This window comes from Vidua chalybeata, chromosome 2, assembly GCF_026979565.1.
Source record: "Vidua chalybeata isolate OUT-0048 chromosome 2, bVidCha1 merged haplotype, whole genome shotgun sequence".
Lineage (NCBI taxonomy): Eukaryota > Metazoa > Chordata > Aves > Passeriformes > Viduidae > Vidua > Vidua chalybeata.
In genome coordinates, this window is record NC_071531.1 from 26,950,840 (window position 1) to 26,967,322 (window position 16,483).

Genomic DNA, 16,483 nt, shown 5'->3' on the forward strand with positions numbered 1-16,483 from the left:
GCTGATGAGGTATTACACATAACTATTAAAGCAGCTGTCAGGACCTATATTTATTCAAAACAACATTCCTCATGATCTGGTAGGAAAATGTGTCACTTTCTGGTAGGTAACAGAAAATATTATATTTATTTGATCATACTGGATGTTTCTGGAGATAACTTTAAATACTCCCACTGGCTCCTTGTCTTCCATACATCTTAGAACTGTCACTGCTTCACAGAGGTCCCTTTCCTATCCTCATTTAGTTTTTCCTACAGCAACACAGAATATTATAGAGATTAGCTTCACAATTACAGCCAGACTCATGACATGTCCAAAGACTTTTATCAAAAAGCAGCTTTACATGATTATAAATTTTTAAACATGCAACTAAACATCTAGATGATAGAAATGAAGCCCATGACACTCATAGTCTTTAAGACTATGACACTCACTGCTGTGTCGATTATTCTCTGGTGCCATCCTCTTCATTTTTTCCACAGTGCTCTGCCATATTTCCATCACATCACCTCTGTGTCAGGACAGGATAGTGCTTCTGAAACTGCATCTCCATGTTTTCTTGTGACCATGTCACTGGAATGGGATGAGGCAGTAGATGTGCTTATGAGTGATAAAAATATCTTTTCTCCTCAGCAGCTTAGTTGGGTTGTAGCACCATAAAAGGCATCTGAATCAGCTAAATGAACAATTAATGGAGTGGGGAGAAGAAGAAATATAAAGCTGATTTGAAATACAGTATATTTGAAGAGAATATGTAGGCTGGGGTTAGCAGTAGCCAAGCCAGAGGCAGTCAGCAGCTCGCCCCAGGTGACTGGGGAAGGGAGTCACAGACACCTGGTAGTGCACAGAGGAAAACCTCACCTGGCACAGTGCTCGCAGCAGGAATATGACTTCCTTTCTGCAGATATATTTCCTGAACACTACATAAGGCTTGCCTTCCAGGTCATTAGTTTGCCAGCCTGAACTCCCCACTTCTCCTGTGCTTTCTGGAGTGCTTGCTGTCAGGTCAGCAGGTGGCAAAGCTTGGCGTTCATATATTGCAGGGTGGCCCGCAGCGTGTGCAATGGTTTCCAGTTACCTCAGTTCCCAGGACACAGGCATCAAGGCTGAGGCACCAGTGGGACCCATGGAAGGCACACCCACACCTGTCCTGACAGGAGGCTTGCTCAGCTACCTGCAGCAAGCAGCCCCTGGACACTACTGACCTCTGGACACTACTGACCTCCTCTTTCAAGATGGGTGCTCGTAGCCTATTCCCTCTCCTGCAAAATCACAGTAGAGACATTGCACAAATTAAATGTGCAATATGTCCTTGGTAGGTGGTACTTGGCTCCTAAGTTACTCTTGACAAGAAGCTTTAATTCCTAATAAAGAGGGTACCATAGAATCCTTGGCCTCTGATAAAACATTTGACACTCATATGCATAAAGAGCATGAGACAGGTCCTAGAGGTCCCATCAAAAGAGCAATCACTGAATTGAAGACTCCTGCCTGGTCTCTCAAAACCAGTCTTATTTAAATGAGTGTATTGGGCTGCAAGCTGCAATGACAAGTGGCTGAGTGTGCCATGCTGGAAAGCAATAGCTGTTCCCAAAGAGGTAGGGTGCAGTCACAAGGCTGCTGCTTCACAGGAAGGAGGTCAAGTGGTTACTTCCACACGCTGACACTTTGTGTGGCAAGGAGGTGGTGTCTCAAAGTTTTCCTGAGTCGTGTGTTGGTGGTGTTGGGAGTATGGGCATGGAGAGATAGATAATGTCTTTTATTAGACCAACTGACAGAAAAAAATAAACATTTCAAGCCTAGTTCGTTCATCAGGTCCAGAAAGCACCAGTAAAATCCATGCTAACTGCAAGGCAGAAGCAAGAATTCTTGGATCAATCTTGTTATGCTAATGAATCCCTCCACATGAGAGAAAAAGGTGGTTAACACCTGTGGAGCATGGCGGGGGTGTTACCTGGGAACAAAGTGACAGGCTGTAAGCTCCTGCAGAAAGGAGAAAAAAGTAGAAGGGGAGGAGAAAACAAAAAAAAAGTCATTAGCACCTGTGTTATATTTTTAAATATATTATTACATTTCTGGTATTTTGTAATTAACCCAAGTTAATTGTGAGCTCTTGGTTTGCATATTTCAGCCCAGAGGATAACCAGTTTTTAAAGCTAGCTTGCTACCTTGAAACGCTCAGCTTGACATAGCCTACTAATGGGTTTATCAGATAAGGTACCACTAGGCTTAATGCACTCCTTAATTAGGAATGTAAACACCTTCATTAAAAAAGAAATGAGGGCCTCAGAGAAATTATGAAGAGATTTTATGATTATTGACTCAAAAGAGAAAGTATTCCAACAGAAAAACCCATTTCTCCCTCCTTCTCTAGGAGCAAAGGCAACATACTTTGTAATTGCAACCCTACTAAGAATGTTGACCATAGAGATGCCACTGCACTAGGACATTCCTGGAGTTTTGGGACATCCTGGCTGAACAGAGATGTGAAGGACAGTCAGCCTCTCTGAAGGCATGTGTGTATAAATAGATGTGTTTGTGTACATACACATGCCTGTAAACACATGATTCCCGTAGGCATGTCCGTGTGATGGGCTGCAACTTCAGCTCTTCTTAGCCAAGGTGGTGGTTGTTCCCTCTCCTGCCTCTACATGTGCTGGTTGGCATAAATAGCCTCAGCAGGCCGTAGCTCGCCAGTACCCACAGACAGGGGGGATTTGGTTGCTTAGGCGTGTTCCTCTGCCCAGCACTGGGACTGGGAGCTGTGTTTTTGCCTCTGTGCCCCTTCCCCTCACTGGGGCTCCAGGGGGAGTCATGCCCATGAGATGGGTGGGTGGATGGGGCACACGGGGGGCTGCTCCCATGGACCATGCCCCAACCCCCTGCTTGGGGCCCCGGGGCCCGCAAGCCCTGGCTGGTGCTCCAGGCCCTGAGCCGTGCCCTGCAGCCGCCTCTCCCCTTGGGCACCCCGGCGCGGCGCCCGCTCGCTGTGTGGCCCCTGTTCCCAGCAGAGAGCTTCCCCTCCCTCTGCTCCCTCTCCCTGCTCTTCCCAACAATGGTGGCCTGGGCAGCTTGGGATACAGTTTTGAAATTAAATGCAGCCAGCCTTTAGTTTACGAAAATAATAAGTCCCCTTCAAACACAGTTATGTAAAAAGTAGAATAATAAAAAACTTAATGTTTGTTGGCAGCATATGTATCCCTTTGTCTGTAAGACAGAGGCCCGTTGACAAACAAGAGGCTTTTCTGGGACTCTAATATCATGTACCAAAGTATACATGGCCACGACATAATACTGCCTCCATTGCCTTTGCCAAACAGTGAAACTGCTGCAGCATTGTTTAATGCACTTGCACAAGGAAGGAGAATTCGTGGCCAGGACCCTCCTGATAACATCCTGCCCCATGCAGTACCTCCAGGGGCACCACCACGCTCTCCTGTATCTCCTTCCCGCTGCACCCCAGTTGCTATTCTCTGTGCCTGTCAGATGCAGTAATTCAGATGTTTTCATGTAAACCATGGGAAAACTAGAACTGTGTGTTGATCTCTCTAACAGTATTTGGCTTTTAGTTAAGAAATGCAAATGTACCGTAGAGCTAAGAACAGAAATTATTTGTTGAATGGTCACCCTGGGACTTTTTTTCTATTTACAATTTCAATAAATTTTTTCAATGGTCACTGCAGGATTTCATCTCAGTTCCTTCGTGTAAAGTATTTCTAAATTTCAACCATTATTATATGTAAATAATAATACAGTAATAAATATAATAATCAACCGTTATTGTATTTAAAGAATGACCGTGTCTGCACCATGCTAAAAATCATCTGCTGCCCAAATATTACAATCTTTGAAGGTAATCAGCAGCTCCCGGGAAGAGACCCTGAGAAGTAGAAGCAAAGTATGAGCTCAAATCCTTATTGGTCCTTATAATGACAAACAAGATTCAGACTGTTCTTATTATGTTACTTGTCATCTAGAAGAGTAAAGCACAACAAAAAGGAAAAGGTGTTAGAAAAGCACCATCATTGCTTTGGTAGTTTGTACTTTCCTAATAAGCTTTTAATTTTCTGCTTCAAATAGAAAGCAATACTTGTCTCAGGAGAGCTTCTGAATCTAAATTGTTTCTGTATCAGCAGTTTTACCTTGCTCTTGCAGCAAAATTCCAGAAACAAGTTTCCTGTCCCTTGGGTAACAGTAGATGGGGAAACTTCTTAGGAAATGGTGATGGAGAGAGCACTGAGCAGATGTGGCACTGAGACAATCCATCAGACAGTGAATGACTGTGCTGCTGCTCATTAATTTTCGTCTTAGAAGTATTAGGCTGGGAAGTCTAGCATGTTCACTTGCAATTTTTCATGGTGATGTAAGATTCATCTTCCCACTATTTCCATGGAAAACTCAGATGCCCTCTGGCAGCTCTGAGCTGGCAGCAAGGTGAGCTCACCTGGGCGGTGGAGCAGGAGATCTGCTGGGGAGGATGGGGTGCAGCCCTAATGTGCCCCCAGCACTACCACCATTGCCAGTGCTTCTCAAAAGAAAAGCCCAAGCCCTCTGAAAACAGATACCTAAGCAAGGAAACCAGAAGGAATAATATGACTGTTGTAGCACTTTCTGGAAGACATTAGTAGGAGCTGAAAATAATCAGAAAGCCTTCATGGCAAGCACCTTAGAAAAACAAGCAGAGGTGGAAAGCAAGCCTGTACCACTCAGGAGAATCCTTCTGGGGACTGGCCAAAGCATTTGAAAATTTTTTCCCATTATATATATATATATATATATATATATGTATGTGTGTGTGTGTGTGCATATATACATATATATGTATACGTGTGTGTGTCAGAAATATAAGGTTTCTGGGTGTTTGTTTTTTTTTTTTTTTTAATTTTTAGAATTTATTTATAGTAAAACACCAATAAGAAAGCAAAAGAGCCTATGTAACCTCTCCTAAGATCAGGGCAGCCTTTTGACTGGGAGAGATGCAAACCCCTGCTAACATTTTTGCCCTAATATTTTCTTATTTGTATAAAGAAAATATTGTTGAATGGTCACCATGGGACTTTTATTCCATTTATAATTTCAGTAAATTCTGTCACTAACTGCAGTAGCATCCATGGCAGGAGGTCATGAGTGCCTTTTCCCTTCAGTATCACTTCCCCACCAAAACACCACTCTGTCTAGCATAAGCATCATTGATGAGGATATGTTGTGGTAGCAGGTTGTGAGATTAATTAATTACCATTTTCCTGCCCAAAAAATCCATCCTATGCTCACTCCCCTCTCACATCCCCAAGTGGCTTGGAGAAACACAGAGAGGAGTTGCCTGTGAGCCATGTGCCCTGAGGGGACTTCGGAGTGGGAATGGAGACCACAGTGGTCCTCCAACAGTCCCAGCCTGGCAGGGTTAGGTTTTGGAGGGATGCTGCTGGCAGGTAAAACCAGTGTCAGCCCAGGGGAGAGGCTGAATCAGGGCCATGCCAGCAGCAAGGGGGCTGGGGCACAGCTGGCTCAGTACCAGCCAACAGTGTGTGCACTATGGGAAACCCCAGGGTCCTCTCAGACCTTGTTAATGCCCCCTTTCTGCAGAAATGTGTGTCAGTCGTGCAAAGTGTGTTAGAAAAGTATTGTAAAGGTGAACCCGGTGGGAAGAAATGATGATGTCTGACTCCAGTTCAGAAGGCTGAATGATTTCTTTATTATAACTATACTAAAATACATTAATATACTATTTAAAGGAGATACTAAAACTACAAACCTACTTGTTCTAACTACCATATCTGACTCACAACTCGTCACCCTCTCGCAAGAGTCCAGACACAAGTGGATCTGATCGGCCATCAGGCTCAAACAATCCTCACCAGAATCCAACCAAGCAATCACCCCAGGTAAACAATTCTCCAAGCACATTCCACATGACAAAAACAAGGAGCAGAAATAGAAATTGTTTTCTCTTTCTTTCCTCTGTGCTGCTCTATGAAAAATCCTGAAAGAAAAAAGAATGTCCCTGTGACAGAAAAGTCTTTCCTTCTTTTCTGCTTTTGCTTTGTTCCTGCATGGTAGCCTCTTTTTCCCCCAAAGAATGTTTCATAAAGTTGATGGGCCACCTACCTGAGAGCTGACACGTGTCTTTATGTAAGGTGAAAAAACAGGCTCAAATATCAACTTCCAGACATGGTTTCCAAATAAGCAACCCTGTAGGAGATGGATGGCTTTTCATTAGGTTTGATTGTCCCCAGTCCTCAGCACACAGTGCCCCCATTAACAGATTAAAGAATCTTTTGTCTCCTCTTGTCAATACTGTTCCCACTGGAAAAAGTATTGTTTCTGTGCCCGATTAATCAATTATTTTTCTGACAGGGTTGCCAGATCACAGGGCAATTAAAGTTTAATGTGTAGCTTGGACTATTCTCACTGCCTTTTGATGTTTTGGGTAAGAAGGGAGAATAGAGTTGTATCATTTTAGCACTTTTTACATCTCTCTGAAGAATTTCTTAAGGTATTTGCAAGGTCAAAGTGATAAAGAAACAGTGGGAAACAGTATCGTTGGTGGTGTCCTACGAATGTAATAATGTTCCGTACAATAATTTTTCACAACAATGCAAACTGTAATTAAGGCTGCAAAATAGTTTTCTTCCATCATCTCTGTGTTTCCATTTACTTTTAATTCGCTGAGTTTATTCTTTCCCTGAGCATGCAGTGCCATCATTGTCATTCAGTGATGGGCTTCCCTTCTGAAAGCAAAACTCAGACTGCATCTTTTTTCAGAAGTCTGGAGCCAGACTGAACTCTGCTGCTGAACTCTGAAGCCTGTGGGGCCCTGCAGTGAGGATTATATGCTTATCTCAGTTAAGAAGGATTTAGCACCATCGGGAGCATACAGAGATTATCTACTGAGCTCATGCAAAAAACTGTGATAATCTGTGCAAGAGGTGGTTTGTGAGGTCCTTCCCATAAACCCTGGGAACTCAGGGCAAGTGCTGGGTTTGCTGGTGGCCCTGTAAAGGACATGAAATGTGCCCACCTTTATTCATATGAAAACCTTTTTCTTGCATTCTGCTGCTGTTAGCTGGGGTCTTGGATGTGGATTGATGATTGATACCAATTTGCCAACTACTTAGGGATTACATTTCTAGCCACAGACCTGATAAGCAAACTGCTGCTTAGGAAACCCCAGAAAAGAAATGTGTATAGGCCTATCGGCATTGGCAAAGTTGTTTGAGACAGTGGTTGTGCCCCTCCCTCTCACGAGGTTGTTTTCTGTCATTGAAGTATACCTATGTCAGTGATGAAACTAAGGAAATACAGAGATACGAAAAAGTCCCTATCTGTCTACATGAGAAACATTTCTGTGTTTGTTTTCCTCCATTTTTAAACTGTATTTTAAAAACCAGAAAAGTCTATGATAGGAAATTATTTTTCCACTGTATTACTTACTGAAGTCAGAGAATTAGAAGAACATGTAAGGTCATCCATTGAAAGCTGTGAGCTTTAGCTTAGTCCACCAGCTGTGGTAACCTCATTGTTTCACATCTCATATATTTACTCTGATTATAATCACGGATGCTGTAAATAAATCATGTCAGTGCTACCTAATAATCTAAGTAAATTATCAAATTCGAAGGCTAACTACAATATAAATACTACTATAAATAATGCTTTTTCTTGTTTAGACAGCATGAACTAAACATTTTCTACCTGGTGGTTTACTTATTTAATTAATTATTAATTCATTTCTTTATACCTACTAGTTAGACAAGGACTGTATGGAAGGATTTTTGATGTGAGAGGAGAAATATTTGAGTAATAGGGTGCCAGTCATCTCTTCTGTTCCCCAATTTTCTGCCTTGCATCTACAGGAAAGTAGCTGAGAAAGGAAGTCTCTAGCATTTCTTGCTGTGGTTGCCACTGGGAAAATAGTCTTCCTTTTCCTGTCATCTTACATGTATATTCTTACCAGCTATTAACGAATATGTCCAAAAGACAAATATAGCTGTAATTAGCAACCCCCGCTAGTCATGACGAGACTTGCTGTGTGTTGCACACCTGATCCACAAAGACACCATCTATGTTTTACACCTCCTCTCTGGAGACACCCACACGTCCCAAACAAAAACACAAATCAGGATCTCTGCAGGGCTTGGCAGACAAGCAGCCAGAGATCCCGAATTCCTTAGGAGCAATACCAGAATCCCAGCAAAAAATACACCTCTAGCTCCTTCCTGCTCACTGCTTCATTCCAGCCCATAGGAGAAAGTAATTTGCTTCAGCTGAAGGAAAAGAATTAATTAAGAACTAATTTATTTTAATGGTTAGGGGCCATAATGTCTGGTCACTCTTTTTTCTGCTTCTTGGCAGAAGCTGGCTGGTTGAACATGTCTTCATAGGTGTCAGCTAGAAACAGAAGTGGTCTTGGCACTAGAAGACCCCTTGTTGTGTGGATGGGATTAATGAGTGACAGATAGCACGGTGCAGATATAACTTACCATGCCTGAAAACTGACAGCAAGCCCAAGAGCAGCCTGGCATATCTTGGCAGATACCTCCAGCTATCTCCCCAGCTGAGTACAGGAGACAACTAACACAGTTAGTTACCTGTGGCCCTACTGCCAGAAACTTCCTTCATCTCCCTCCCCCACTCCCATGTTCGCACCTGTGTTATAAAATAAGAGTTTTTAGTTTTAACACCAAAGGAGGAAAAACCCCAACCAAACAAACAAATAAAACCAACAGAAATAACACAGCCAATTTATGGCCATGTACTTGAATAGGATAGGAAGATGAATACCAAAATTTAATTTTTTTGATATTGCAATTTGCGGGAGAAGTCTCCCCTGGAGTTCTAATCTAGCACTTTAAAATGGCTTCTTCCAGTTAAAATAAGTATTTCCCATATGCTTGACATATTGCTGCATAAAATGAAGGAATGCAGGGGGGGAAAAAGTATGTTTACATACAAAACATACCCCACATGCATATTTATATTAAGAGAGAGAAAAATATTTTATTTATCTATGTATAACTTGACACTTTCAACATTTTATGTAAATAAATGCCAAATGAAGAAGATTGTATGGAACATTAGTGGGCTATACTTCCTCATTTCCATTTTTCAAATCTGGCTATGATTGCATGCAAGTACCTCAAAGAGTGAACATCTGGGTGGCTTGAAAGCAACTGAAGCATGGTTTTGCTGTAAGATAGACTCTTACTGTAAACTTACAGATTCAACATTTACTGGTGAAATTTTTTGTTCTGAGCAGCCTCAGACCAGATTTATAATAAATGTGATAATTTAGCAGTATCAGTGGGGCCTTAATAATATTAATATCTAAGGTCTAACAAACTCTTTTATAATTAGGGTGCAGTTTAACATACATATCCTTGGAACTTTTCCAGGAAACGGCACTGCACAGACAAAGCTTTCATCCAACTTCATGTTTGACACTTTATACAATGGAATTACTATTTTCCATCTCTTACCTCCAGATTTAGGACAATTTATCTCCGATTCTCTTTTGTTTCTAGGTTTCAAAGTGCAATTTCCTGCACAAACGAATATATTCATGGTTCAGGTTGTCCACCCACCCACCCAGTTACCTGTCTCAGCTAGCCCAGTTGCTGGAAGGAACATATAAAGCAAGTTCGTAGCTTGATGCTGGAGTGATATAATCTTTACTTAATCTACTTAGTGTTTAAAAATGTAAATGTTAGCAGCTATCTCAAATACTGGAGCACTGCTCTCATATAAGTTGTATGCTTGAATGTGGCACAAAGCAGTAATTGTACTCTTCTGGGAGGTTGAAAGTCTCCCAGCGTCTGAGACATGGAAAATTGAAAGAGTAGTTTACATCTGGTAGGAGCAAAATGTTGCAACTGTATCTCAAACACTTGCAATTTGGAGCTCTAAAACCCCCAGGGCATGTTATGTGCTCTAACAATATAATTAAATAGGTTGTATCATGCTAAAAAAAGCCAATTTGAGCGTCCTTTTCCTGTCTCTTTTTTCACCTTAGAAAGAAATCCAGTACTTGAACATGGAACATTAGCTCTTATTAAAAATTAATCATTTTAAGAAACTAAATAAATTAGCATATGTGTTTGTAACATTGATTTCAGCCTTTCTTTTTCCCAACTGTTTCAATAGCTTTTTGAATATAAGGTTTGGCTCCTTCCTTGGGTTTAACTTCTCAGATCTGCAGTTTGCTTATCAAGAACAAAAAGCAGCTGATGCTTGCTGAAGAAGGGAGAGCAGCTCTGGGTGTTCTCAGTGCATCCACAGGAGCTGGCAAGGAAAGTGCAGCCCTAGTGTAGTGACTGCCCACACTGCTTGCCATTGGGTCACTCCCTGGCTCTGCTTTGGCTGCTCCATACGAATCTTTCCCAGACAAACCTGATGTAGTGTGGTCATGCACTAATTGGTGTGGACATAAGCCAGGCTACCTCATTTCAGTGGTCAAGACTACCTCCTTCATTTAGTGGTCAAGACACAGCCCTCCATTCCTCCAGGGGAGGATTTCTCAGCAAGCCAAGATGCTTCCTCATCTTTTACAGATTTTTGTAAATATGGCAATAGTGGATCTCCTCCTGCCATTATCTTCTCAAAGAGAGGAAAGAGATGTGCAGTTAGGGGGTGTGGTGTCTGTGTGTGTGCACGATTGCACGTGCACATCTCCCCCTCGCTTTGTTTAGACCTCTGGGCATTGCTCCCATGTAACCTTTGTTCTGCTTATGAGCCCTTCTGTTCTTATTTTGGCAACACACACAAATACTTACTCATGTTCATAAACAACCACCAATTCTATCTTTTCAGGTAAAATATCAAGAGAGCATGGCTCACCTGGGTGAACGTAAATGGACTCACGTGTTCCCTTTCCTGATGGTAGGTATTTCTGTGTGTACATGTCTCTCTAGTGTGCAAAGATAACAGGGTTCTGCTTGGGTTATTCATAACCACCTGTGAATGGTAGCAGACCCACACATGACCTATGGAGTGAACCTCAATGTAGATCATTTTCATTCCATAAAACACCTGAGAATGTGCAGTTTAAACCGTGGCTGCTAGGAAGGAGGGGGAAGGAGAAGGACCCAGGATGGAGCAGAGACAGAAAGTGCTGGAAGAGCACACTAGCCTGGCTGTGACATGAAGCACAGCCCTACTGTGGTTGAGGCCTGAGGCAGTGCATTATCTCTGGTTGTTATAGTTGCCCCTTGCAGTCACATTTATGAAAGCTCATTAGAGCTGGGAGTCATGAGGGCGTGAACTTGGGCATTTGCTTGTGTGGGAGAGCATGGGAGTTAACAGGTCAGGAACCGTGGCCTTCAGTGTTTTAAGGAGTGGCAGTAACAGCAAGCATGAATGTCAGTCTCTGAGAAACTCTTGGAACTACCAGGTTGCTGAAACCTGCATCTGCTGCCATTTAGAAGTGTCACCACTTCTGCTTCTGAGCTTTAGGTGTGTTTCACTCTGCAGTGCTGGCCCTGCTGCCTGTTGAACCACAGCAGATGTGCAAGGGGAGGGGGTGAGGCATGGAGGACGATGGCAGTGGAAGTGACAGTGCTCTGGAATGCTCTCTGGTGACAGGTCTCCCTGGTGTACTCTGCCAGTGCCGAATACTCCAACTGCGGTGAGAACGAGTACTACAACCAGACCACTGGCATGTGCCATGACTGCCCCAAGTGCGAGCCGGGTGAAGAACCTTACATGGTAATACCAGCTTCTGCTGCTGCTGGGGGGAACATATCAAGCACTAAATGCAAAAAACCCAAATGCTTTGTTGCGTGGAAGTAATGGGTAGGAAAGGAAATGGGAAGGCTGAGGATGCAGAGCAGGGGCACTCACACCTCCAAGTGTGCCCTGGGAGCGAGGCATCTTGCATGCACGCCAGCAGTCCATATCCCAGGAGCAGCCTGTTAAAAGGGATACTGTAAAAATGGAAAGGTAGAAGTTCCATACACAGTCTCTGAGTCTGTTCTCATCTCAGTAGTTATTTAGAATCTGATGCCGACATTCCAACACAGAGTGATAAATCGGTCAGTCTGGCTTGCTTGCCCTCACACTGACAAGTTAATTTTGCTCTCCTGCTAAGATATTTCGGCACTAGAGGAACCTGGATGTTTCTGCAATATTTTAAATTATGGTTCCTAAGTAACCATTTGATTTACAGTAGATAATTATTGCTTATTTTAAAAAAATAAATTACTGAAATCCTGTTTGATTTTAATGGGATAAACATCCTATTGCAAGCATTTCACACAGTTGGTAGTCCCAAACAAGTATGTTTGAATAACCAGTTGGGTTTAGTTTTATTTAATCTAAATGCAATGTTCACCTGGGACATGTGAGTCCAGAGATTACAAAATCTCATCCAAACATTGCCTTTTGGGTTCCCTCTGGGGTCTCCTAGCCTGAAACTGCTGATAGCCCTGCTGCAGCTGTGTTTCTCCTGTAGGAATCTTCTCTATTCTTCCATTTTCAGTTCGCTTTCTATCCAACCCGCAGCTGAAATTCACTTCCACAATATGCTGGACTATGATAGAAGTAGTATGGGGGGCCACTCACAAACAGTATGATTCTCCAGTTCCCCTTCTCCCTCTCCAGCACACAGTGTGCTGCATCCTCATATCCCTGCATGGTCTTTTTAGGATAAACACGAACAGGCCAAAGGACAGACTCCTTTCCCTTTGTGCTGCAAGGCCAATGGGGCAGGCTGTGAGCATTCTCTTTTGCTAGAAGTTGGTGTGCAGCACAAGACTGCTTTTGAGTGACTGTGTGTTGTTGCAGACATGTGGATATGGCACCAAAGATGAGGACTATGGCTGCATCCCCTGCCCTTCTGAGAAGTTTTCCAAAGGAGGTTACCAGATATGCAGACGGCACAAGGACTGCGAGGGTTTTTTCCGAGCCACAGTCATGACACCTGGGGATCAGGAGAATGACGCAGAGTGCGGGCCTTGTCTCCCAGGGTAAGGACTTATCCACGGACCTTTGCTCTGCCCAAGGAGAGGCAGAGGAGGTACTGGGTACTCCCTCTACTGGGAGGTACTCTCCAGATGTCAAAATCTCTGACAGCCTCTCCATGTCAAAGCTGACTGTAGGTACAATACTGGTAAATTATGCTTTTTCATCTCTACTAAAACAACACATTTAAATGTTCCAAAAGCATTGGTGAGTTTAATAAACACAGAATCATAAAACAGTTAGGCCTGGAAGGGACCTAAAGAAGACGTTTTTAATCTTACTGAAATCTCACTGTTTGGAACAACTAGAAAACTTTTTCCTCTTACTAGAAATGGAAAGGGAACAAGCACAGCTATGCAGTGCCATTTTAAACACTTGAAGAAATCCAGCTTGGCCTCCAGGTGTAGCTTCAGAGGGTCACCTTCTGAGTCCTGCCTCCTACATATGAGCTGCATGACAGCACCTTAAATACCCTGTAGGGTCTGTGCTGGAACTACAGCATGTTTAGGGACATAAAATATCTCCTCTCCAGATGTGAACAGCTGGCACATTTGTCAGTGGTTGACAGTATTAGCCAACATAGCTGTTCAGTGAGATTTACCAAGGCATTTTAGTCTCTGAGGTCCTTTCTACACAACAGAATGGAGTCTGAGGAGCTGTTAATGTTGTGTATGTAGTGTTGTTCAGAGTCAAAACAAGTTTCAGGGCTGGCTGAAGGGGCTTAAAATAGGTGCTGTTTATCAAGTTCATCTTTGTAATGGTCTCACACTCGGTATAATTCTCATTATAATGGTGAGAAAGAAATTGCTACATTGGATATGTATATCCTTGACAATATTACATCTGAAAGTCCGCAAACTCAAGCATATATATGCACTCTTGATGTTTTTTTGTAGGGTGAGTAAATACTCTAAAGTACAACCTCACCTTATATACCTTTTCAGCTTCTGCCGCTATTCCTCTTTGGTTCAGAGAGTAATTCCTACTGACATTTGGCTTTTGTGCAGTTTGCAGATGCTGTATAACCCACACTCCTTATAGTACAGGAAGCCCTGTTAAAGAGGCCCTGCAAGCTTCCAGGTTTATTTTATCAGTAAGTCTTTGTGAAATTTTCACAGTTTACAAATAAAATGAAGGACTTGTCTAGCTGCCAGCCAAACAGACTGATGATGTGACTTGAAAAAGCTCCCTCTTGACTTCCCCTCATACATTATAAAGAGCAAGAAACTTAAATAGTGGTCACAGTTGCTGTTTTGCAATTTTTGTCAGGACTAATGAGGTCACCCAGGTGGGAACAGGGTGCTGGCTGAAAATAATCAGCTTGCACAGCTGGTGCTTGGGGAGAAATCTCAAAACATCGTGTTTGCACAGGTGTGGCCTGTAGCAGAAACTGGTCTGCCGGAATCTGGCTGTGTGCCGCTCCTCCTGCAACGCTCAGGTCCTGGGATTGTTTGGCAAAGCCAGCAGTTAAGGAGAAACACCCTCTCAGCCCAAGCTTGAATAGATGGAATTCTCTAGATAAACTAAATATAAGCTAAAACAAGCTCTGAAGCTGCCCTGACTCCTCATGCTACTTAGAGTCCTCAGAGTTTGCTCCTGTGTACTGTTGGGTGAAATGCAGAACCTGTGTGTCAGAGCAGAGAGCTGGTGAGTGGCTGATTGTCCTTAATGTCCCCTGTGCCACAGGGACAACCAGGTACCAGGGTGAATGGCAGCTGGCAGGGTGCTCCCTCGCCTGGGCAGTAAACCTCAGAGAGCCCCTGAGCGGGTGTGAGGGATAAAAACAAGGTTTCCATTTTTAGAGGATTGCTTCCGTAACACACTGCAGACCTGCCCAAGGTAACAGCCCACATGCCGCTCTTTGCACTTAAGGACATCTCATCCCTTTGCTATTTTTCACCAGCTCAGTAAAGAAGCCTGAGGAAAAGATGAGCATATGGCACCTTCTGCACAAAAGTTTTCAGACAAAATACCACTGACGGGGCAGCCTTTCCCAGTGGTTACAAGAGCCATCCTCCGCACTTTATCTTAAAATAAGTGCTGGATAATTATATATTTTTCCTTCTGTTTTCTTTTTTTTTCAGTATTACTGATGACCAATTTTAGGGAAGGAGGCCTTTGGTACAAGAGGAGAGGTCATCCACTGCTTCTTTGTGTTCCCTCTCATATAAAATAGAAACAACACTCTCATGCTCACAGGAAGTGTGCAAGACAGGGAAGATTTTAAAGGCTTAGTTCCAAAGCTGTGATCCTCAAAACCGAAGTCCAGTTGCCAGTGAACTCTAGAGGTACCTAGACTGAACCTCCTGGGACACTGCAGGCTTTGTCCTCTGCTCCCTGCCCAGAAGCTCTTCCATCATGCCAAATAGACAGGTTAAGAATGTGGAAATTAGGTGTGACTCAGGCTATTTCCCTCAATGGGGTGATCCATTAGGTGTTCCTGGAGTGAGAATGAGATCACAGCTGACTACAAGCAACAATGGCAGGTCAGAGCAAGGGTCTCTCTAGCCTGGTTGTCTGTCCTCATTCAGTAGTGGCCATAAGGAGTAAGAACAGGGCAAGTACAATAATTACACATATTCCTTATGCTGTCCCAGCACCTATTTTCAGCTGGGGATAAGTCTCCAGTCCCCGCACAAGATAGAATTGCAATGGGGTAATTTTCTTTTTAAATGCAGTCAGAAATGCCTCTTCTACTGACATTTCCCCATTTCCTGTATTTGTCTATGGCTACAGCAAATGCAGGATCAGTTCTCTGAGAGGTTTTAAGAGAAGGAGTGAATGCTTCTCTGTTTTCTGCATGAAAAGGTTTAGCCAGTGAATTTCTAACAAAACTAAGTCCCACCCTTGCTGCTGTGGATAAGGGAGCAGATGCCTTCACCAAGGATACTCCGCCTTGATGTCTCTCTGCAGACTGTTCCCTGCTGAGAACAGCACCCACCCCTCTCCACCTCCTGTGCCAGCCCCAGGTTCTCTGTTAAGGTGGGAGCACAGACCTAAATCTGGGTCCAAGTCCCTGAGTCTGGAATGACACCACCAAGGTTAGCCCGAGATAAGCCAGTATGGCGTTAAGCAGGAAAACAAGTCCATTTTTGAGTCTAGCCTCTATTCTTGGATTTTGCCTGTAGCCTCCTCCAAACCTGAGCCTGGCAGGTGCCAAGGAAAGAAAGAATAAACATCACAGTGAAAGAGTAATACTCTGAAAATTTATTTTGTTATTAGCGGGTCACTTCTCTGTAGTTGGTGATGTAAAGCTATCACATATTTCCAACATTACCTTTAATATCTGGTGCTTTGGAAAGTAACCAGAAACACAAATCTGTTGCCAGTACTTCGTGGGGGTGAGTCATTATGTTTGCAACTGCAGAGTTTCCTACTCACATGAGTGAATGGTTGCCTACCATGAGTATCCTCTTCAGTTTTCTTTACATGTCCTCCACCATTCTGCATTGTGGTGAAAACCAAGAATTCTTCCACCAGCTTGATTTAATTAATTGTCAGAAGGATTGTTTGTCTTTCCTAAACCAAC

At 43.1% G+C, this 16,483-nt stretch overlaps 1 protein-coding gene across 1 annotated transcript in view; it reads left to right on the plus strand.

The window, feature by feature from the left end:
• EDAR (ectodysplasin A receptor) overlaps positions 1–16,483 on the plus strand; it is a 73,470-nt gene that overhangs the window by 35,735 nt on the left and 21,252 nt on the right. The window contains exons 2-4 of the mRNA XM_053935421.1: positions 10,807–10,875; positions 11,578–11,700; positions 12,778–12,959. Of these exons, the coding sequence (XP_053791396.1) occupies positions 10,825–10,875; positions 11,578–11,700; positions 12,778–12,959 (356 nt within the window). The 5' untranslated portion in view covers positions 10,807–10,824. The remainder of the gene's footprint in view (positions 1–10,806; positions 10,876–11,577; positions 11,701–12,777; positions 12,960–16,483) is intronic.